Below are 23,624 nucleotides of genomic sequence, written 5' to 3'. Positions count from 1 at the left end.
CGCCCCGGGGCGGGCCCAGGTCGGCGGATCCGCCCGGGCAGCGCCGGCCCCGCCCGGCCCGCACCTGCCCCGGGGCCGCCCCGCCGGAGTCGGGCCGAGCGCCTCGGAGCTGCTGCCGGAGCCGCAGCCGGAGCCGGCGCCCGCCATGGGCGTGGGCTATGGGGGGATGCGCTGCGTCAAGATCCTGCTCTTCATCTTCAACCTGACCTTCTGGGTGAGCGCCGCGCCGGGCGGGGCAGGGGCACCTGCTGCGGGAGCGGGGTGCGGGGGTGCCGGGGTAACCGGGGGTACCGGGTAACCGAGAGTACCGGGGGTGCAGAGAGTGCCGGGGGTACCGGCGGTACCGGGGATGCAGGGGGTACCGGGGATACCGGGGGTACCGGGTAACCGAGAGTACCGGGGGTGCAGAGAGTGCCGGGGGTACCGGGGGTGCAGAGAGTGCCGAGGGTACCGGCGGTACCGGGGATGCAGGGGGTACCGGGGTACGGGGTAACCGAGAGTACCAGGGTTGCAGGGGGTGCAAGGGGGTACCGGGGGTGCAGAGAGTGCCGGGGGTACCGGCGGTACCGGGGATGCAGGGGGTACCGGGGGTACCGGGTAACCGAGATACCAGGGTTGCAGGGGATGCAGGGGGTACCGGGGATCGGGAGGGGGGCACGGGCGCGGCTCCCTCCGGGATCTCTGCGGGAGCGCCCGGCCAGCGCTCCCGGCTTCTGCTCGCTGCTAGGGAGATACAGCTCTGCCTGGGAAAGCAGCGGCTCGGTGTAAGACGGCATTGCTGAGCAGAGACAGCGTCTGTCTAAACTGATCATTTAAAGTAGCGATCATTTCCCCGGCAACCACGCGGCTGCAGGAGGCTGGGAGAGGTTCCCCCAGTGCAGTGCAGCGGCCAGAACGTTTCACAGCATCTCGGTGCTTTTTACTAGTGCCATTTCAAATAGGGAGCTAACAGCTGCTACAAGTTCATCCTAAGACAAAGTCCTCGCATCATCCCCAAGAGATTTAGGGAATGCTGGGTCCTTTCTCCCCTTATTGCACCTTTTCAATAGTCTCACAGTTCCACGCAGCTGAATTCACGCTTTCTCTTCGCTCACTTTCCCTCATGCTCTGTTCTTCCTTCAGCTTTCCAGAAAACAATCAGCAATGTTATCTTCTTAAATGTCTTTTTCTTTCCTTCTGATTCACTGGGGTCTTTTTAAAAGAAGTCACAAAGTCATCCTGTTCAGCCTCTCCGGACCAAGCAGTTTTGGGCTTTTGTCTCCTTTATGCTCGAAGCACAGTTAAACCAAAGGCTGTTCCCTCGTGGTGACAGCGCTGCGTGCTCCGGGGACACAGTGCTGCTGTGCTCGAGCTGGAGGGGCAGAGTGATGCTGCCCAGCTGCAGCTGCAAGGCAGCAGAAGGACAAAGCTTTGTGTTATTTGTTTCTCAAAAGTGACAAGTACTGTGTTTTGTTATCTGCCTTTTCGCTGAGATGGAGGGAATGGCTCAGCTGGCTGGGACATTCATCCCCAACTGCCAGGGGCACTCCACAGCCTGGAGAGGCCCTGGCAGCCCAAGGCTGCCAGCAGGGAGGTCCCCATGCTGTGACAGGGTGGCAGGGGACCCTCACCCTCTGCTGGGACACATGTGTGAGGAAAGCCGTGATCCCGAGCTCTCCAGCTGTACAATTGCCTGCTCTCTTGGCTTGTGGAGCTGTGCCAATGTGTCAAGTGCCAGGGAATGCAGGACAGGTCAGGGGAGCACTGTGCCAGGCTGGCACCCACATGGGAAGCAGCAGGTGTTTGTGAGCCTTGTCCAGATGTGCAGGAGCCACAGACTGAGGCTCTGGGCCTGGACAGCAGCAGGACACTGTGCCTGCTCCTGGGGAGTGCTGGAGCTGCCTGCAGGACACACAGCTCTGTCCTGAGGGATGCTGGAGCTCTCTGCCAGGACACACAGCTGTTATCCTGTGGGATGCTGCAGCTCTTTGACAGGACACACAGCACTGATCCTGTGGGATGCTGGAGCTCTCTGACAGGTCACACAGCTCTGTCCTGTGGGATGCTGGAGCTCTCTGCCAGGTCACACAGCTCTGTCCTGAGGGATGCTGGAGCTCTCTGCCAGGTCACACAGCTCTGTCCTGAGGGATGCTGGAGCTGCCTGCAGGACACACAGCTCTGTCCTGAGGGATGCTGGAGCTCTCTGCCAGGACACACAGCTCTGTCCTGAGGGATGCTGGAGCTCTCTGCCGGACACACAGCTCTGATCCTGAGGGATGCTGGAGCTCTCTGCCAGGACACACAGCTCTGTCCTGAGGGATGCTGGAGCTCTCTGCCAGGACACACAGCACTGCCTGGCAGGCTGATGATCTGTCTGGCATGGGTTGAGGCTGAGACCTTTGACTATAGATCTTTCCTCTCAAACAACATGCTGTGACACTCCTTTGTGACCTAGTCTTGTTTACATAAAGGGAATTTTTCCTCCCATTTGACAGCATCTATCACTGGTTTGTAATTTCTGTGATTCAAGATATCTGTCCAATAATAAACCTTGTACCTCCTACTTTTGGTGGGGATCCCCTGCTCCACTCCATTTCTCCTGACAATTCAGGCCCAGCTTTGATGATTAAATCACTGACAAGGTTTGAGAGTCACTAGTAAGTTCAGAAGCACCATTACACTGAAGAGCTGAAGGGAAGATGTACATTGCACTGTGATAGGGATTTGTTGTTATCAGACCCTGGCAAGTGCTGCATGAATTTCCTGACAGTGCAGTTCTGAGCTGTGGGATCTTGAGGAAGCAAAGGTGCCAGGAAGCCCTGTGATGCTCTGCAGCAGTTTGTCACTGCAGCCCTGACTGATCTGTTTGTGTTGCAGCTGGCAGGACTGGCTGTCGTTGCCTTTGGGCTGTGGCTGCGGTTTGGTGGGCCCATGGCAGAGTTTGCTACAGACAAAAAATCCCCAGAACTTTTCTTCATGGGTAAGTTACAGTGCTGGGAGGGCAGCAGCCTCCAGCCTTGCTTGCATCCTGGGGCAGGTGACACACCTCATGCATTGACTTATAGGAAGGTCAACAATTCCTGGGCTGGCCACACAAAACTGGATATTCTGGTGCTGTGTGTGTGATGGCTTCTGACCTTTTTCTGCTTGGCATCCACTTCCTTATACCTAACTAATCTCTTCTCCTGGATTTGATCCAGTCCCCACATATCCTAAGTGAATTGTGCTAATGCTCTCAGAATAGAAGGTGAGACAGGTCAGAGACTTGTGGGGCTCACCAATAGATCCCTCCAGAGTTTTCTGTGCAGCTGTCAACCAACAAAACATGTGTCCTTTCAGAATGTTCCCAGAACCAGGACAGAAGCAAAATTCTCCTCAGCAGTTCTTCCTGTGGAGGCCTTAGTGGGACCAAAGTGTCAGAGCAAATCCTTCCACAGCTGAAAAGTGGAAGTACCTGGTGTTCAGTCATCTCAGGGGCTGTTAGTCCAACCTGGGCAGGAATCAGCTAATTCCTGTGCCCACGGAACTGGGATTAGTCACGTCTAATTTTTGCATTAAAGATAACTTTTTTCTCCCTGGGATTTCCAGGTGAGTTTTTGGGAAATGCCACCTGTGTTTCATATCTATAGATACCTTTAAATAGCAGCTGTCTGGGACTGCCAGCAACAGCAGGTCTATCACTGGCAGCTGTAACACACCTTTACACCAGAAATGTTGGATTTTCTTCTGTTTAGTGCATCACCCCTGGAGATAGGCCCAGTTAAACCCCATTGGTGCAAACGTTTTTGCCATCTACAAATGCCAAGTGTGAGTGAATACCTGGTCCTACCCTGGCCAGTGAGCCACTCTGGCAGGGTGGAAGGACTGGGAGTTGACCAGAGGTGTCCTGCAGCAGTCACCCATCACTCCAAGATTGTGCAGTTACCTTAAAGACCCCAATTCTCTCAGTGGAGACTGGCTCAGATCCAGCACAGCCCCAGGGATTTTGGGAGGCTGAATAAAACCATTCAGATGAAAACATTGTTTGGGACCTGAGGGTTATTGTAAAATACCCTGCAGCACCTCCACTGACACAGAGAGCCGGGAAGTATGATTTACTTTTTCTCTTACATCTGAGCTGCTATGACAGCAGCATATTAGATCACCAACTTCATTTCCAGATCCAGTTTATACCTGCTGAATTCCCCATGCTGTAGATTGGAATGCTTCCCTGCCTGATGCACTTACGTTTGTCCCAGGAGAGCAAACAAAACAGAAGGATGTTCTGGCCTTCAAAATCAAGCGCTGCTGGTTTGTTGGAAGGCACAAAGTGCTACATCCTGTGCTGTGAATGAGCACCACAGCTCCAGTACAGCCTGGGACACACAGTGTAAACAAGATATTCCTTGGTGCACATGTATTTAGATCTGCAAAAGACATAGTCTGCTTTTGCCCTGAATAGAAATTACAAAATTGTTCAAAGTTGTGAATTTTGGGAAGTCCTGGGGGACATTCTTGTAAAAGTTTCATCAGACACCATGACATTCAGCTCTGGGGCTGCCACACATATTTATAGAGCTGCCTGTTGTAACTGTGAGGGGAAGTGCTGAGGAGCAGGGCACAGAGATATTCACAATTCTTTTAAACTTGCATTTTGGACTGAATTCTACAGCAAAAGTTTTGCCCTTTTTTGTAATAGGCACTGAACAAAGTATTCCTGTGAAAGAAAACCAGAGTTTTCTGCTCCCTCCCTCCCTCATTACAAATCCTGCTAAATGCTGTTGTGGCTGCTGAGCACCTGATGGCAGCAGCCTGGGACCAGGGCTGGGAAAAGGACAGTGAGAAGTTCAGTTCCAGAGGCTTTGCAGCAGAAAAAGCTGTGTTTGAAGGCCATGCTGAAGAGCTTTCCCTCTCTGGGAGTTTCAGCTCAGAGTCCCCCTTGGCAGTTGTGTGTTGGGCCTTTCTCAGCCTCTGGGACTGTTGTTTATTTGGCTCTGTGTGTTTGCTCTCTAACATGTTTTCTGGGTGCCAGCCAGGCTTTTGCATAGGAATTCTTAATATGGAACACCAGGAGCAGCTGCCCTGAGGGCTGAAAGAGAAAGCAGATCAGCAGTATGACTTAAAGTATCAACATATAGCTGTACATCCAAAAATAATTTCTTTATCTCTGTTCCACTGATGGCTTTTGTGGCTTTTTGTGATAACCCAAGGCCCTGTGATCACATCAACTTTGTGTCAGTGCTTGGAACAGCAGTGCAGGTGCATTTGGAGTTTGCTTTGTAGGCTGAAGCACTCCAGAATTAAAAAAGGTTAATTTTCTTTCTTCTAAAGGGCAGCACATTCTGCTCTTTCTGTACCTGGATTGAGCTGCCAGCTGAATCTAACCAGCTTCTCTCTTCTGTTTCCTTGTGATTGTTTTTTTCCTGGATGAAATGTTGGGTTAGTGTAAAATAATTGATAATTCTATCCTTGCATTTTCCATTAGGCCAGAGTGAGTCTCCTTAAATAGCCCTGTTCTTTACCAGCAGTCCAGCTGTCTTTTCTGCCCCTGGAATAGTTCAGGCCATGACTTGGCAACCAGGCCTGTTCATCTTTTCCAGCCACTGAGATGTTTTTGTTGGTTGGAGAACAGCTTAGAGGCAGCAGGGCTGTGGGCAAGCACATATGTGTTCCTAGCTTTCTGTCACTTGTGGTTTTGTGTTTGGTGATCCATATTCCCCATTGCAGTTTGCAGTAAAAAACCTACAACAGAAAAGGTTGGAATTGGAACTCTTTGACCCACGCAGTCTCCAACCATTTTACCAGACGTATCTTACACTGGAGCAGGCTCCTAAAATTGGACATCTTCTCCCTGCAGCTCCCCAGCTTTTGGTGTTCCCTCTACAGTGGGATATATTTTTATGTCACTCCATCTCACAGTACAGTTTTTGTCCTGTGCTTCAAGTGGTGGAGCAGAACTGTGGCTTCTCTGTTCAGCTGCAGTTCAGCTCTGGTAGAGTTCATAAATCCCACTCTTAACTGCATTTGAGAGAGAAAAATGAAAGAAAAAAGGATAATTTCAGCAAAGGTCCATAGTTGGCAGATGCCTTTTATCTGAGTTGTCTGTGACACTGCACTGATCAAATGGAGAAAAGATCTGTAGAATTAAGGGAATTCCCTCAGGTTGCTCATCCTTACAGAAGCTCCTGTGCCAAGGCTGGGAAATTTTCTACTGGGCAGGAAGGTCTGCAACAGTCAGAAGGAAAAAAGATGCTTGTGGGAGCCCAGGGTGTCAGCATTGTCAGCTGTCTCACAATTAATTGGTCCTGAATTAATTCCTTGTAGTAGTGCTGCTCTTAATTCTAAGAATAACTAGAGCACAGTAGTACAGACCAAGTGCTGCTGAGTGCAAGTAGAGCACCTGTGGAGCAAAAACTGACATGGGGACATTGTAAGGATCAGCTCCAGACCCCAATTCTTCCATCTCTGCTTTTGGTGGACAAAGGGCAATGAGCAGGACAAACTGTGCATTCCTCAGAAATGAAGTGCAGAGGGTCCCATCCCTGCCAGCACCAATAAAATGAAGTGCATGTACTCAACAAACCCCCTCAGGAATGGTAACAGAACCTGATGAATGCAAACAAATCAGTCTGGGTGGCTTTTTCTCAGCCCTGAAACGTTGCTTCTCCTGCACAGCCAGAGCTCACAACCCTCCTGCTCTGCTCTGTTCTCTTTGTTTCAGTCCCATGATCCAATCTGTGGTCCAGGCATCCATCAGGGCCAAAACAGCTGGGGACAAAAGTTTTAAGGTGCTTGTGGCTTTTTCTTGGGGTCAGTGAGAGCAGGAGTGATGCTGCTGGCTTTGAAAGGTACACTTAGATGGAACGTGCCTTAGGATATGAAGTCATGTCTGGAGCTGAAGGATGTTAGTAGTTTTTCTCCATAGCAGTGGATGCCCATACAAACAGGAGTTGGCTGGAGTTCCATCCATGTAAACTGCAGTTCTCTGCTCCTGTGCCTCATTTTGATCAAGTTCTGCTCATGTATTTTGGAGTCAAGCACTATATATACCTTTAGTCAACAGGATTTTCCCTCCTAAATTCACCACCTCTCAAACTCTAGCAGCCTTTAAAAAGAGAGCTGTTGGCAAAGCAGCCCCTGTGTAGAGATGTAATAACACAAGAAGAGCATTAAATGATGCTGCCATCATTTATTGGAGAGGCTTTTAGTCTGTACTTAAGACTTAAGCAATGAAATTGTCTTTCTTCCTATCATCTTGTGTGCAGCTCTCTTTTTCTGCCACTCAGGAAGAGTGGTTTAGAACAGGCTGATAGTGGCCCTGAGTGGAAAACGGAAGCTGATGCACTGGAAATTGGCTTTAAAAATATGACACCACCACTACACCCCCTGAGAAAACCTTACTCAAAATGGAAGTTGTTCTAAAGTCCTGTCTCAGTTCTGGATCACAAAACCTTGCATCAGTTCCTAAGGGTTAGTGTTCCCCCTGCCAGGATAAAGGCAAGAATAAAGGCAATTCTGACCAAAGCAGCTAATTTAGCCTAATGGAACAATCTGTCCATCTGCCTCAGGGTGATTGCTGTATATTTGCAAGGTGCTGAGGTTCAGGAGGCTTTTTTTTTCTTTAATCCTTTAAGCATGATAATGCACTTTATGCTTTTTTGTCCATTAAATTGTCCTTCTGGGTGACTTCTCCCACCCTCCTCTCCCTGCTGCCAGCCAGTCCCACCCCAGAGCAGCAGCCAAGCCCAGAGTTACCCCATTTCCTTTGGGAGCCCCTCTAGTTCCTGCCTTGAGCCAATCTGGGCCATAATTATTTAGGGCTCTGGGATGCTTGTGAGCAAGATAACAAGGCTGGCTGTAACAAGGGCTGGTGTTCTGTGAGAGAGGGAGAAACTGGACTGGGATGTCACTTTACAGTGAGGCTGCTTTTAAACTGAAATTCAGGATTTGTGCCAGCCTCCAAACTGGCTGGTGCCTGTAATGCTTTTGTGGTTCCAGGAAGATTAACCACGAAATCTCTGCTGAATTCACACAAGACACTTGATCAGATAGATCCATTATGCTCAAATTAAGAGTATGTTCCACTTCTCTAGAAATTCGTGTCACTTTAGAGGCTTCTGCAGCTTTTCTCCAGTTCTGTAAATGTATTTTATAAATAAATATACAATGGAAATTTCTAGTAACAAGCTGAGTTTGGTGCCACACACACAACTGTCCCTGTCTGGATGTTTTTTTCCAACTCCTACGTGTGTTTATCATATTTTCCAGGAGTGTGTCTGTGCTAGAGGTTCCTTGGTGCTCTCCTAAGGGCTGGAGAGCCTCAGTCCTTCTGTGGAGGAGGAGATGTGCCTCCCAGGCTGCAAGGAGCACAGAACCCCAGGAAAATCCCTTCCAGCCCTGTCTGGGTCCTGGGCTCTGCCTGGCTGGCTCTGGGTCCCTCACCCCCAGAACAGAGCTGCTTGTTCTCTCCGTGGAGTAGGAACAGTTGGGGGTTTGTTCACTGTTATTTACTCAGCCCAAAAGAGAGGGGAAAAAAAAGGAGAATGATTTCAAATGGAAAGTGCCCATAGCAGCCAGGTAAACAAGAAACCCATGTGAATAAAGCCAGCCAGAGTCAGGGTGTGTTTGCTCTTTGCAGTTGGCTCCAGGCAGGGATTTGTGCCTCAAACATTCAGTAAGACTTGGAGGAAAATAAACAAACAAACAAACAAAAGTAGCTCTGGGAATGGATTCCCTTCCAGAGTCTGAAATTAGACCTCTTCCAGCCCAGACTGGTCCTTCCCTCACTGTTGATATACATAAAAATATATTGCAGCCAGTAGCTATAAAATTCCATCCTTCTCTTCTGTCTGGTCTAAAGAGATGCAATTCTGTATCATTGCTAATCACAGAGGTTTTGTTCACTCAGAAATAACACACAGAATCCCTTGATCCTTTTCAAGGTGTTTTATCAGACTTGCAGATCTCCAAGCACAGCCCAAGAAGGGATGTGTCCTTTTATCCAGAGATCTCAGGGAAGAACTGTGCCACGAGCACTGAGGCTGATCCCAAGATCTGCTGAGTTGTGGATTTGCCATTCTTCACTACTGGGAGCCACGGGATGCTCTGAGACTGCCAGATAACATTTTAATTCCCCTTGTAATGCAAAGCAGAGTCTACTAGAAAATGGGAATCCCTCCTGTTGGGATTTTCACAGGGAATACCCCCATTTGACCATTTCCTTTCAGGAAAGAATGATTTTCCCCATGGGATAAATCAAAAAGTCAAATATACAGAAAAGCTGCAGCTTTATGGCTTTCTAAATGTGTCTTTGTACAATAAAACAATGGCAGAAGGAGCTTCCCCTCCTATATTCACTAGGTTACAGCCAGAAGGGAAATCAATTTGTTATCAGGTGTTCTCTCACTTGACTCACTGCTAAAAGGAGAAATCTTCATTTCTCTTCACATCTATAAAAACCTTTGTGTGGGGGTGTGTCAGCACAGCAAAGCTAACAAACCACACCCCAAAACCTCAATATTTCCTCAGAAAAAAAAAAAAAGTAGAGAGAATGAGAGAGAGAATAGGCTCTGTCCAAAAAACCCCCAGTCCTGTGACAGGTTGTTTTTATTCTTTTGTGGTTATAAAGAAGCCCCAATTTCCTCCAGAGCCCCCTCAGTAATCAGTGCACTGGCTGTGTCTGCCTAAATCAACCAGTTCTCTGTCAGATTTGCACATGGATTTTAATCTTTGGAATGTGCCTCTCCATCCCTTTGCATTCAGGAGCTGAGAGTGACCTGTTTGTGGGTCCTAACTGCAGGTGGAATAAATATTCCAAGTGTGAGCAGTCACAGATGGCAGAGCTCTGTCACTGGGGGCAGTTTGGGTCCCCTCAATGGCACAGCAGCATTCCTGCTCTCTGCATTCCCTGCTCTCCATTTCTCCTGTTCTCTTCATTCCCTGCTCTCCATTTCTCCTGCTCTCCATTTTTCCTGCTCTCTGCATTCCCTGCTCTCCATTTCTCCTGTTCTCTGCATTCCCTGCTCTCCATTTCTCCTGCTCTCTGCATTCCCTGCTCTCCATTTCTCCTGCTCTCCATTTTTCCTGCTCTCTGCATTCCCTGCTCTCCCTTTAGGTGCCAAACCTCTCCTCTTCATAAGCACACAGAGACCAAAGAGCAGAACTGCAGGAAATGAACAGAGGCAACAAGAGGTGAGAGGAAAATTTTCACAAAGGTCACAGACCTTCGCTTCCTTTCCACCTTGTGCTTTTTTCCTTCTGCTGCACAAAAAGCAGCAGCTGGAGTCTTCTCATCATTTTCCACTCACCAAAACAAGCTCTCTTCCTGACCTGACTCACTTCTTTTTGCCATGTTGAGCTTTGTGGTGAATTTTTTGTTTTAGTTTGTAGCTCTCAAACCTGTTCCATTTTGTGGCTATAAACTTGACTTTTTTTGTTTCCCTGCTGTGCTGTAGATGCCAAGTTGGAGGCCATGCCAAGGCTTTGTATTTTACAATGGAAGTACTGATGAATAGCAGCTGACTAAGGCTTTCCATCCTGCTTTTTGGGAAGGGATGGGTTTTAGTGGAGCTGAGGTACTTCTGACACTGGATATTATTGCAAGGAAAGGTGTGATGTTAACCACCAAATGTCTGGATTTGCACTGCTGACCCTGACAGCTCTAAGTGCTTGGTGGCTTTAGGTAAGGCTGGAATTCCAAGAGCTGTGTGCCAGATATTTCCAAACTTTGCTGTTTTTCTCTCTAGAGAGTCTCACTTTAAATTTAGGCCTATTCTTATCCAGAATTTGAGGTGATGCTGCCTGCATTGCTGTGTACAGCCCACTAGGAGAAGAAATACCAGATCCTTGTCTTACATACTTACACCATCCAGGATATTTCTGCATCTCCAGCTTTGATATTGTTACAAACTGATTTAAACACAGAAGAGCAAAGAAAACTAAGTCTGTAAATAAAACTGATCAAACCCAGAAAGGTTCCAAATCTAACCAAAAAACATTATTGAAACCAAATGAGGTTAGATGTTAGTGCCAAGAAAATGATATATTTTATTTAATAATAAAAGAGGAAAATATAAAGAAAGAGAAAATAAAGAAATAGAAAAAGAAAGGGGAGGGAGGCAGACAGGGAGAGAGTGACAGGGGCTAGTTGGAAACTTATCACCCATCCAAGTGATCATCCAGCCAACAATGTCTCTTTGCTCCCCTCCACCTGCTCTTCTGGGTGGTGAGGGTCCTCTGCCACAAAGGATGGAATCCAGTGGATAAATCAACATTTTGGACAGGTGGGAACACCCCTGTGCCTCCTGAGGGGGTGCAGGTTTGCAACTTGTCCCTTGTGTCAGGAAAATTAATCCACAAACACCAGAGGTTTATGTCCAACAAGGAGACAGAGGAGTTCTTTTGCTTTATTCTAATAAAGGCAGAGGCCATGGGACATTCCTCTGGGATCTGCCAGATTTTTGGAGGATGCAGCCTCCTTTTATCCCAATTTCCCTTCCACATTTCTCTCTCTCTTTCCCCACGGGCTGAGGCACTCGAGAGGCACAGACTTCCCAAACACCTGACACCTGAGATTCCCCTCTAATGTACAACTCTCCCTTTTAAATTTTAATTCTTATACAATTCATAGTTTTTCCCCATTGCTTCTTTCATCTTCCAATATCCAATTTCATTTATCAGCAAACATACAGTTTTTAAGAGCAAATATGTTTTTCCATTCATCAACCAGTGGAATCCTTCCCATTGTTTTATCTCTGAGTGCTGGTTTTTTCTACCAGCTGTTTGTAAAGGCAAATCTCTCATTCCTCTCACTTGCAGAGCTCTGGGTCTGTTGCATGGTGTGCAGTGCTCCAGTGCAGGGCCTGGGGACCCCTCTGGGGGCTTTGACTCTGCTTTTCCCAGGCTGCAGGGCACAGCTGGGCTCCTGGCTCAGCACAGGACGGACATTCACTGCCTCTGGTTGTTTTTATCACACACCAGAGCTCTTCCTCCTGCCCTTTGGTGAGCTCCATCCCTCTGTGGATGTGTCCCCAGAGCTCAGCTGAGCCACTCTGCCTTATCTCCAGCAGTGAGAAGGGCCTTAGTCAGGGCGTGGTGATCTTCTCTGCAGCTTTTGTAATACAGTTTTTTACAGCAAAAGTCCTTCATGAAGATGCCATAAATTAGAACATTTCCCAACTGACATCCTTCCTGCAAGTCATCTTTCACTGAGCATCCCTGGCTGTGGGTGCTGGGAAACCTCTCAGTGCAAGCTGAGAAGGAACTTGGCCCCTTCGAATTTTTTTCAAGCTACTCTTTATGTGTCTCATGGAATATTCAGGATTGGAAAGGATCCACAAAGATCATCGAGGCAGAGTCCTGGCCTCAGGACAATCCCAAAATAACAAGTTTCATTCCTGTATGAAAGATTACATATGTGTATATATAGAAGAAATGTAAAAAATATCTTTATTTTTATGGAAATTTTAAGTGTCAGCATCATTTTCCATCTAGAAATAGCTGTGTATCAGCAAGTGGCAGTTCCAGGTTGAGAAAGGACAAAGTAGGATGAACTTTCCTGAGCAGAAGATGGCAGAAGGTGGATTTTATGGATTTTTAACTCCTGGCTGGCTCAGCTGCAGGGCTCAGCTTTGTTTAGTGAGTGGTGTGAGTTCTTCCTGTAACACGCCTTAAAAGGGAAGTTCTGATTGAGGTAGTGGTTTAGCTCTGAGTCATGCAAGTGAAATGCTCAGGCTGTTTCTCTTACAAATGCAAATCCAAATTCCTGAAAGAGACTCACCGAGCTTTTATTTCCTAGTTGCAAATAACAAAAAGAAATGGGAAGACTCCTTTCCTGCCTCTTTACTCAAATTTATCTTTGCTAAGTGGCCTGATAAGTACAGGGAAGGGAGTAGGGAGTGACACACTGCATATGTCCAGGAAACATCTTTGTAAAGACACTGTTTGTTACCATGGAGATCCCAGGAAATGGCAGTGGTGGTGTTTGCCCATTAAGCACCAGGTTCTGCACCTGAGCGAGGGTTTTCTGTCTTTTCCAATTCATCTTCCACCAGAGCTGGCTGACCCTTCTCCCCTGAGCCATAAATATCTTTGTACATCAGTAAAAACCAGTGCTGTGAATATGTGTACAAGTACCAGCCTGAAGAATGCTCAGTCCCAGTAAGTCACAGGTGGCTGAGCATTAAAAATCCAGAAATCCCAGAATAAGGACTGCAACACAGACAGCAAACAGCACTGTGTATTTTACAACTACTAAGGCAAAGCCATCTTACTTGTAATTGTTTTATTGCTACTTAGCAGAATGTGTATCTCAGCAGGAACTGGGGTAGAAGAAGGGAGGGAGAGAAGGATCCCAGTAACTGGGAGAGACACAGACTGGAGGTGATGTGGCAGTGAATGGCAGCAGGCAGGAGTTTGCCTTCCCTGAGCAGCCTGCACCAGTGAGCCAGAGCAGCTGGATGGAGCTCTGCACTCAAACATTGACTGCCTTTACATTTTCCTAGCAATTGCAAACTGTCATCTGGAGGATTTTCTAGTTCAGGTTACACAAGGCCTGCTAACAGCAAATTCCAGCAGCTCTGCTCACCCTGGGTCGGATTTTATAATAATGTTTACACTGGTCACTGAGCACACTAAAGGCTCTCATTGAGCTTGGGTAGTGCAGGCTGGGAGCAAGCTCACTGTGCCCTCTAGTGCACCCTGCCTGCAGCTCCACTGTCCCTCACAGAAGGACACCAGGAGAAGGAAGATGAAGCTCTTTTCCCCAGCAGTGGCTTGGCACAGCAGATTTCTGCACATCCTGCACAGAATTCCACCAACACAGTACCAGAGCCAAGGCACAGCCCGATGGTTGTGGTCTGGTGGGAGCTGACCCCACAGGAACCCAAATGTTGCCTAAGCACAGATCAAAAAATGTACATTCACAAGTGAGGAAAGAAAAACTCTGTGCTCTGATTTCCTTTTGTCCTAGATAAAGCCCATTAAAAAACAAAAACAAAAACAAAACAAAACAAAACAAAACAAAAAAAAACAACAACAACAACAAAAACAAACAAACAAAAAAACCCACAAACAAACAAAAAAAAACAACCAAAAAACAACAGCTGTTGAACAGGTGGGGTCCTAGATCTATATGGGGCTGTGCTGCCATCTCCCATCTCCCATTTTCCTCTCATGTCCCCCCTGCAGAGCAGTACAGCACATTTCCAGCCCCAGGTTTCCCAGAAATAAGCCCTCTAGCAAAGCTGGGTGGTTTTTTGCCTTGCATTGCTTATTGCAGAGGTGTAAGGGGGTTCTGGATGGTATGGGGCTTCTTCCTGCACTGAGCTGCTCCTGGGACAGCAAACTTGGAAGGTGGAAGTCACAGATTCTTATCACAGAATATTCAGTTGGAAGGGATGGACCAACAAGGATCATCAGGTCCAACTCCTAAGTGAATGGCCCATCCAGGAATCAAACCTGCAAAGCTGGTGTTTTTAGCACCATGACCTAACCAACTGAGCTAATCTCAATTTGTCTTACTTAATTCTCCAAGAATTCTGAAAAAAACTGTTGCTTTCCTGCTGTGGTCAGAGAACCTTTTCTGTGTAGTTTTGTGAGAGCCAGAGACCTTGTTATACTGTAAATGGGTGGGGCTGATGAATTAGGTAGCAGGCTTTGAGGAGAGAAACCTTCTGAAATTGTTGCCTGGCTCTGATTTCCACAGGACTCTATGTACTGGTGGGAGCAGGGGCCATCATGTCAGCAGTTGGATTTTTCGGGTGCTGTGGAGCAGCACGGGAGTCCCAGTGCCTAATTGGAACAGTGAGTAAAAGGTTTCCAGGGCCTGGGCTGTGCAGGAAAACCATCCAAAGCACTCAGTGCTTGGTGTCATTAATGGAAGGGTCATTACAGCCCAACACTGAAAGGTCTCATGGCCTTTTATTGTCTAATCCAGTTTCTCTGGACTCAGCAGCCACCATGCAGAGCTGGCATAAGGGAGAGGTGCCCTTGCTTGCCCCTTGTGATGTATTCCCTGGAATTACCCTCTGATTTTCCTGAAGCTCCCTCTGAGCCACATCTTTGCCATTTCCCCTTTATTTGAATGTGACAGGACATGTGCCTTGGCCTCAGAGCCTCCTCAGGAGCTTTGCTTTGGGGTGGGCTGTTGAGGCCTGGGGAGGACGAGGTTGTCTGGCAGCCCCCATGAACAAGCTGCACTCATGTGAGATTCTCTCCTTCCTCTGCAGTTCTTTGCTTGCCTGTTGGTGATATTTGCAGGTGAGGTCACTGCTGGAGTATTTGCCTTCATAGGCAAGAAAGTGGTAAGTAGCAAATGATGTAATAATGGGGTAGTTACGGATTCCAGTGCCCACTGACCTGGTTTTTCATAGGAAAACTTTCCAGGAGACTTTTCCCTGAAAGACTCTACAATCTTATCTGGAGCCAATGACAGCTTGTGCTATCATTGGGATAGGATGAAGTTTTTGCTTCCTCAGTAAAGAAAAAGTGGAGGTGTGATTCAGCCTTGAAGGAACATCAAGGGGAACTGTATGAAAAGAGGGTAGTGCCCGGGAGAAGGTCAACCAAATTGAGGCACTGAACTTCCCCAACTCAGAGTATTTGACCACAGCACAGAACAGAGCCTGTGAACATTCTGACCCTCTGAATGCCACCAGGCCACAAACCCTCCTGGCTTTTGAGTCACCTGTTTGCCAGGCCAAACTTTTGCCCTGGAGGTTGAGGACACAAGGTGAAAATCTTGGACTGGGGTAAGACTGATATGCAATCACTAAGAAAGTCTGATTTCTGCAGGCAATACAGGAAGCCCAGAAAATCTACGAAGATGCTTATGAGGACTACATGAAGAGCCCAGTGGGGAAGGTGAACAGTACCATCTATCGCTACCACGTGGCTGTGAGTATCCTCCCCCTGCACACCTCCTCCAGTGTCACACTGCCCATAGAACCCAGAATCCCTCCCTCTCAGGGATGGCAGAATAGAACTGAATGTGCTTAAAATCCAGTCAGAGGCTCACAACCCTGAGAGTTTCCTGAGGGCTCTGTCAGAATTCTGGTTTTTGGAACACTACATTTGAAAGTGCAATTAGTCAGGCTTTGAAATTTCTAATGCTTCTGGTCTTTGTGTGCAGAAGAAATGACTGTTATGGCCCTTGTGGATACAGATAAATACTCACAAATGCAGAGAGAGGGAGAAATGTCTGCATCCCTCTGCCTCTGTCAGAGAAAACGTGTCCCAGGACCTACAGCATGGCTGAACAAGTCAGTGAAAGACCAAAAGCACATGTGTGACAGAGTTCAGGCCACCCAAAAAGTGAATGTCTGAATCAGAGTTACAACCTGTGACTCCTTTAATCCTGTTTGTGTCCATCCTGGATCTCCACTGCCTCCCATGGAGAGCAAGCCCAAGCTTTGTCCTCCTTACAGCAATTCCCACGTTCTTTAGAACAAACATTTCACAACCTCAGACCCTTTTGTCCTTCTCCCATAGCTCTTATTTCTGACCCAAAGAGGAATTCCAAGCATTTTGTGGGAGATAGGCAAACAGGAAAAACAAACTCTCTGAAACTGTGATTTATTACTGTCTCCAAACCCAGCACGATGTTGTGTCAGAAATAAAATTCCAGCATTCTCTGCTGTAGCTTTTGTGCATTGCCCATAATTCTGGATGTGATATTTGAACTTTCTGCATTCTCCCTTTAACAACTCCTGTTTTCTTGTAAGCCAAGGATCTGCTTTTCCCAAATCCACTTGTTTGCTTTGTTATGAAATACTGTAATAAAATTCTCTTCTGGACATTGTTGTTAATACAAATTCATCTGTTTGCTGTGGCCTCAGACAGTTGAAACTAATTTTTGAAAATTTTGTCCCACGCAGTTGGAACTCTACCAGAAGCAGCAGTTTAAATATAGAGAATAAGGATATTACTTGATCTGTAGGGATTCTTTTTTTTTTTTTTAGTTATTTATTGTCTCACTTTCAGTATGAAAGTAATAACTGACCTTCAGTAAGAAACAGCCTGTGGTTTCCCCCTCTTTGATCCTTCATTTCTCTCTCATTCAGCTCCAGTGCTGTGGTAAAGGTAATGTGGAACAACAAAAGGAATTACCCTGTCCAGAGAACATCCAGCTGCCAAAGGCAAGTGTCCTCTGTCCTCTTTCTTCTAACCACTTTTTCATGTCAGTTCTTTAGTAAAATTGGAGGCATTCTGTTAGTAAAAGAAAGGAAGAAATTCCTTCTTACCTTGCAAATTCCAGTGTGAAATTCCTTATGGAATGGAGCAGAGTGGAGGCAGAATTAAGCTGGAGGTCACATTGCTCTCAGTCGTGACACCTGTTTGTGGCATCCCATGGCAGCTGAGACAATATTGCATCATCTGAAAGGAAAAGGGAGAAGGAGGGAAGAGAACAGCACCCCAAATTCCCCATGGAGGATGAATTCTGGCAAGTGCCCACCTTAGTCATGCATGGAGCCTCCTGACTAGAAACTTCTTTGGTGTTAAGAAAGATATTTCTGTAATTTCTGTCTTTTCTGGAATCTGCTTGTGAGTTCAATGTCAAAATGAAGCACCAAACCTCCTGATTTAGCAAGGCCTGTTACATAAAGGAGTTTAAATTTAGGGAAAAAACTGAGTGTAAGAAAATTACTTGCATGTGTCAGCCTCTAGGCAAGAAGTACAGATGCCTCACCAGAAAAGGGAAGATGCTGGGAAAATTATCCAGCAAAACCCAAGGTTTAGGTGCTGGAATTAGGACAGTGACTGCTCTAATATTTTTGTCTTTATATTTTGTTCAGTGAGGACAGCTGATAGAATTGATTGAAATATAGATTTCCAGGCATAAAAAAATATTTTAATTTTGTTTTTAACAGAACTGCCTGGTTGAAATTCAGAATGTAATTGATGCTCATCTGCACTTAGTTGGAATTGTTGGAATTGCAATTGCTAGCATCACAGTGAGTAAATCCATGTTCTCCAATCTCTCCTTGAGCCCAGTATCCTGTCCCTTACTCAAAGCTTTGTGGAAGGTATTTTGCAGTGAGTCTGGTGAGATTCCTCAATTCTTATCACTTCCAGAATGTCTTCTTCCTGGGAATTTCCCCCATCAGTGCAAGCAGAGCTGTGTGACTGTGCTTTTCAAGTTCATTTGGTGTCCTTAGACAGGATCCAAAGTAATGGTAATCTTGTTGTAAGAGCAGGAGAGCAGAGTGCACAAGAACCAAACTGAAAAGCAGAAGGCTGTAGCAGCATTTCATGTACTCCAAAACAACTGCAGTCTGATGCTTTGAATCCTTTAGGATACATCTCTTAGTTTTCATGAGGAACAGAGTACTCACTAGAGCTGTGACCAGTAGATGTCACCCTGTCCCAAGGACACAGGACTGGCAGGCTGGGGCTCACCAGGCTTTAGCACAAAGCTTTTTCCAGCACATCTGTGCCATGATTCCTTTCAGACTCAGACACCAGCAGCATGAGGAGCCACATCATTAGTAAAGGAACATTTAGCTGCTGGGAAGAGCAGGATGTTCACAGATTTGTGTGGACACTGAAAAGCAGCTGAAGGGTTTCTGCAGGTAATAGAAACCATGGTGTGCATATGGAACAATCCTGGGGTTTGTATGAAACATGAAGGGACTCAAAAATACAGCCAGGCAACAAGGGTGGGCCAGAGATCAATGACATCAAGGAGACACCATAGCTGGGACCATCTCCCCTTAGATCCCCTCCTCAGACACAGCCAAGGTCCTGCAGTGACCACAGCCTCTTCAGAAATGCACCTGCACCTTTTTCTGGGCTTCTTTCTGCCACTAGCTGGGCTGTGAGAGCTCAGCTGTGCCTGTCCTTGGGGAGATGTGTGGGAAGGGGACATGAGCCCTGTGATTTCATTGCCCATCTCCACCCTGAGCAGTGCAGCCTCCAGAGCTGCTGCTTTGGAGAACTGACCTGTGGCAAGAAAGCAACACCCACTGTTCTCTGCTTTTATCATTCCCTCTAGAGAACAAGTTTCCTGACACGAGTGAGGGTTTAGATTTAGTGTATAGTCTTGCTCTGGGGCACAGGAACTACTGAGAGCTCAGCACCAGTTCCAGGGGCTCTGGAATCAGCCTCTGCTCTTACTCAAATCTGTGTCAGTTCCATCTAGAAGCATTCTGAAACTCAGAACACTCTGCTGCAATACCAGGATACTACCAATAGTCCCAGTTATGTGATTTAAGTGATGTTAATAACATTAATATTTGGAGCAGTTGTGCTTGCCTGGACATTTAGAACAAAGAACAGAAATCAGTGTGAGCTGATAAAATCAGTGGAAGCTCTTCCATGTTTATTGTCTGATGTTTTGGGGTTTGTAGACAGAAGCAGTCACTGCTCTGCCATAGGGACCTTCAGATTGCTTGATGTGCAAATTGTTTTATAATTGTTTTGTAAGTGGATCCCTAAATCACATCCCTTCTCTTCTAGATCTTTGGCATGATATTCAGCATGGTTCTGTGCTGTACGATCCGTAACATGAGAGAAATGATCTAAAACTGTCACTGCACAACTGCCAGGAGTTCCAGACTAAGCTTACAAGAAGTGCTCTTCTACCCAATTTAATAATTGTAATGCATTTTAATCAGTGTTTTAACATACTGAGAGGAAAATATCCCATTAGGTGATCAGATGAATTGTATTAGTTACAGTAAAACTGAAGTGAAAAAAAAGGGGTTTAAAATGTCCTTTTTAATGAAAAAAAAAGCAAAGGTGGATCTAAGACTAATTTGATTTTTAATGTTTGTATATGTGCAATTAAGAGTTTACACATGTATAGACGTTGTGTGAGCACATGCATCTCTGTCCTTACAAACAGCTGGATGTGAGCAGCTCCCTGGATGTGCAGCACCTGCAGGTGGAGCAGGCTGTGTGCACATCCCACAGGGACACAGTGCCCTCTCACACCCAGCCCCTGTTTGCCAAGAATCAGCAAAGGCACAAATGCCATTGTAAAAAGTAACACCTGTGATCCATTTTGTGACTTTATTTTCCAAAGCCCAAACAGAATAGAACTAATAAAATTGGACTTTAAAAAAATTATTAATGCCTAAGGGCTTGCTCCAGGAAACTTGACTTCATGTGAGCAGACTCACTGACTTCACTGCCATGAGAGACTGGGTATTTATTTTTTGTAGGACTGGACCCTTCATACAAATGCAGAAAGTTCTGGGGGAGAAAACACACCCAAGGAGATCCAGGCTAAAGGAAGAGGGGGAAGGAGGTGGGAAGCTGGCAAGACCAGGCAGTCATTTGGGACCAACTGAAGTGCAAAGTGTGCTTAAGCTTCCCAAGCTAGGCTGAGATACACCAAAAAACCCAACTGTGAGTTCAAGGGGCCACTAAAATCCACATTCAGCAGCCCCTTTGTCCCAAAAGCCTCACTGTGGCTACAAAGTGGTGCAGGAGTGGAGCCTAGGTCCAGAAAAGCAGCCCCTTTTCAGATCTCTGGAGAATCTAACTGGCCTGTGGAAGCCAAACAAAGAGTGAAAGTGGTCAGAAAAAGACACACAGCACTTTAATATCCTCAGTTTCTGCTTCTGTGACTATCACAGCTTCCACAGGGCTCTTACCTCAACCTCTGGCCCTCTCCTGGGGGCAGAAGGCAGGAAAGGAAGATGGGACATTTTTACAGAAGTGAAGTTTTCTTACTGGCACCTTTAGATTGCATGTCAGGTATAAAAATTACACTGTGTGCTTGAAATACCTCAAGGCTTGCGTTTACATAGTGTGTTTCTATATTTTCATTTTTCTATTTGTCATATTTATTCATAAGAGAATGTTCCTTTTGAACCAGCCTAGAAGGGAGAAAGGTTGTCCCCAGAAAAACAAATTATATCAAAGGCTCAGGATCTCTTAGTTTTTGGCTTACTCGAGATAATTCAGTTTCAGAGAGCTTTTTGTTAACTACACCCCCACAGCAGCAGATCTGGTGATCACCAGCTCAGATTCCTGATGCAGTTGTTCCATTCATGATGGGGAGTTCAGTTAAACCACACATTCCAGTAGACCATTGGCTGAGAGGCCTTGGAATTCACAAGTCATGGGGTCCTTGTTCCACTGAAACACAGTGGAACAAAATAGGATTTCAGGAAATATATGTATTCAAACACATGTTTGTGTGGGATATACCACCCTTTATCTGTTATTTAATTTTTATCTCTTATTTCCCAAGGAAATTCAAACTCTCATCAGTTTTCTGTCACTTCAGGACTTGGGGTAGTGCTGCTGCTCCAAGTCTCTGGTTTAGCTGACACATTTTGCTGTCTTTTACATGGATTTCTCTTTTCCAATCATCCAAGCATGAGCTGTGGCACTGCACTAAGAGCTGGGCATGGCAGGCACTGCTGACTGAGCCGTGTCCAGGCTGAGCTTCAGGCTGCAGGGACACATGAGATCACACACCAGCAAAGAGCCAGGCTTGTGTCACTGTCACAGCTGATTAGCAATGGATGTTAATTAGGAACAGGGCCTGGGACCTCATTCTGCAAGAACCAGAACAGGAAACCTGATCTGCTGCTTGCTCCTAAAACAGGCTCAGCTGGGAGGATGGCAGTGGCAGCAAATCCATGAGGGTCTCAAGTTGAGCCTTAGAAATCAGTTTAACACAGCAAAGCAATTTCCTGGCTCCCAGGTGTACCTGAGACTGTCCCTACAATGGTTGTGCTCTGAAGAGATGTTGGGTAGTGCCCAGCTGGGGTGTGTTGTCCCACACAGGCAGCACTGGCAGAAAGAAGAAACTCTTGCAAAATGTAATTTTTGCCACTCAGGACAAGCCAGTTTTCCAGGAAAAATAGCACCACAGCCAGTGATTCAGGTTCCAAGATTGTTGCCCTACAAGGATTGAAACTGATTGCAAATAAAGCAATTTCCTTGTGTTACACTCCCCGTCATAATGGCAGTATTCTATTCATTTTAAACACATCTACACATAATTGGGTTTCATTCCTCAAATCTGTAGCACCAGAATGTAATGACAGGACCAGAGTTTATATCTTTATTTATTATTTCTTGAGTAAGTTGGAAGATGCCCACTCCTGCTTTGAGATGCACTGAATGCCAAGGCAGCTTGCAGAACCTGCTGTTGCTTCCCCAGCCCTCCACTCCCCCAGAGTACAAAACCACCCCAGTGCCTTAGGAAAACAGGAAAAAGTGGTATTAAAAAAAACTTCTATAAATTCAGACTCGAGCCACCAAACTTTCTGCTGAAGTGTTTTGGGTTTGTGATTTGTTTGGTTTTTTTTCTCTAAAGAGGGCATTAACTTTCTGAGTATTCCTGCATAAGCTCTAGAGTTATTGTTATTTAGGTCTAGGGGATACTTGCACTGCATACCAGGAACAGGACAATACCTGTTACTGGTTTAGTTCTCTAAGTTATTGGTATAAATTAAGCTGGAAATCAACATGTTATTCATATACTAGTGCCTTTAACAGAATCCAGGGATAAAGGTCTTTTGTAGTTTCCTGCTGTTGTGAGGTGCTTAATATAATTGCAGTTTTCTCTGCATCTTAGTAACTGAAGGTATTTTTTGAGTTATTGCCACTTAAGGCAGCAAAAAAAACTCATTTATCCTGTCCCTTGCACCTGTGTCAGAGGAAAGTGACAAAAGATCAGATCCCTCCAGGTGATGTGATTCTGAAAGCACATCACACACATTTTCTTGTTCTCCTGTCAAAGAGTTTGTTCTAAAGCATAAAGATCTAAGTTGTTGATGCCCTTATTGTGTCTCTAAACATCCTTATTCACATTTCCCTTGTCTAATTTTTCTAAGTAACAGATTTGAGTGGGAGTTTCCTTTGTCACAGGGAAACCTCAGCCAGAGGTTTTTTCTTTGGTACCTCTCAGAGATCACACAGCAGCTGATGGAGCTCAGCCCTGTGACATCCCTACAATGAAGAGTCGTATTTCACTTATCTTGATACTGATAGTTTTATAACAAAACATGTTTCATGTGTCTTGAAAAAGAATTTGAGTTGTCTTAAGCCCTCAAATGCTGTATTGTACAGCCTTTGCAGGCTACAGATTAACAGCATTAGATGCTGTTCATGGAAAATGTACATAAATAAAGCTTTTCAATCTTTTTCCTCTCTATTGGTGCTCCAGCCACGAGGTTCTCCAAAACACAAACCACTTACAGGATGATGTGGATGGTACAGCATAAATTCTGATTTTGGACAGAACTGGTGTTTCGGTTCATGCTTCCAAGTCTTTGGCAGAATTACCTCTTGCTTTGAAAAAAAACAAACTTAACTCTGTGGCTGAAATTAGCTGTCATTTCCCTATGATGTCTTCTGAAGTGGCGTTTTATCGGCTTTGTGTTTTGAATTTGAAACAACTTCCTAATAAAAATAACCTGGAATAAACGACTCTCGGAGAGAACTCGATCCGCGCGGCCAGAGCCCTCCCAGGCCCTGAGGGCACCTCCGCCTCACCTGCTGCGGCCAGGACACCGCGGGGGCTCCGGGTGAGACGCAGCAGCCGTCGGCCAGCGAGGGAGGCAGGGACCGGGACTGGGGACCGAGACCGGGACCGGGACTGGGGACCGGGACTGGGGACCGAGACCGGGACCGGGACCGGGACGGGACCGGGACCGGGACCGGGGACCGGGATCGGAACCGGGACCGGGATTCGAACCCGGGAT

At 46.3% G+C, this 23,624-nt stretch overlaps 1 protein-coding gene across 1 annotated transcript; it reads left to right on the top strand.

The window, feature by feature from the left end:
- The first annotated feature begins 50 nt into the window (after positions 1-50).
- Positions 51-21,865, top strand: TSPAN2 (tetraspanin 2). Its single transcript, XM_056511488.1, has 8 exons — positions 51-214; positions 2,857-2,959; positions 14,663-14,760; positions 15,186-15,260; positions 15,751-15,852; positions 17,019-17,093; positions 17,826-17,909; positions 19,414-21,865. The coding sequence occupies exons 1-8, from the start codon at positions 146-148 to the stop codon at positions 19,477-19,479; spliced, it is 672 nt and encodes a 223-aa protein (XP_056367463.1). The 5' UTR covers positions 51-145; the 3' UTR covers positions 19,480-21,865.
- Positions 21,866-23,624: the final 1,759 nt, after the last annotated feature.

This window comes from Oenanthe melanoleuca, chromosome 26 (assembly GCF_029582105.1).
Source record: "Oenanthe melanoleuca isolate GR-GAL-2019-014 chromosome 26, OMel1.0, whole genome shotgun sequence".
Taxonomy (NCBI): domain Eukaryota; kingdom Metazoa; phylum Chordata; class Aves; order Passeriformes; family Muscicapidae; genus Oenanthe; species Oenanthe melanoleuca.
Note: the sequence above shows the minus strand (reverse complement) of the source record. Positions and strands in the feature narration are given on the sequence as shown.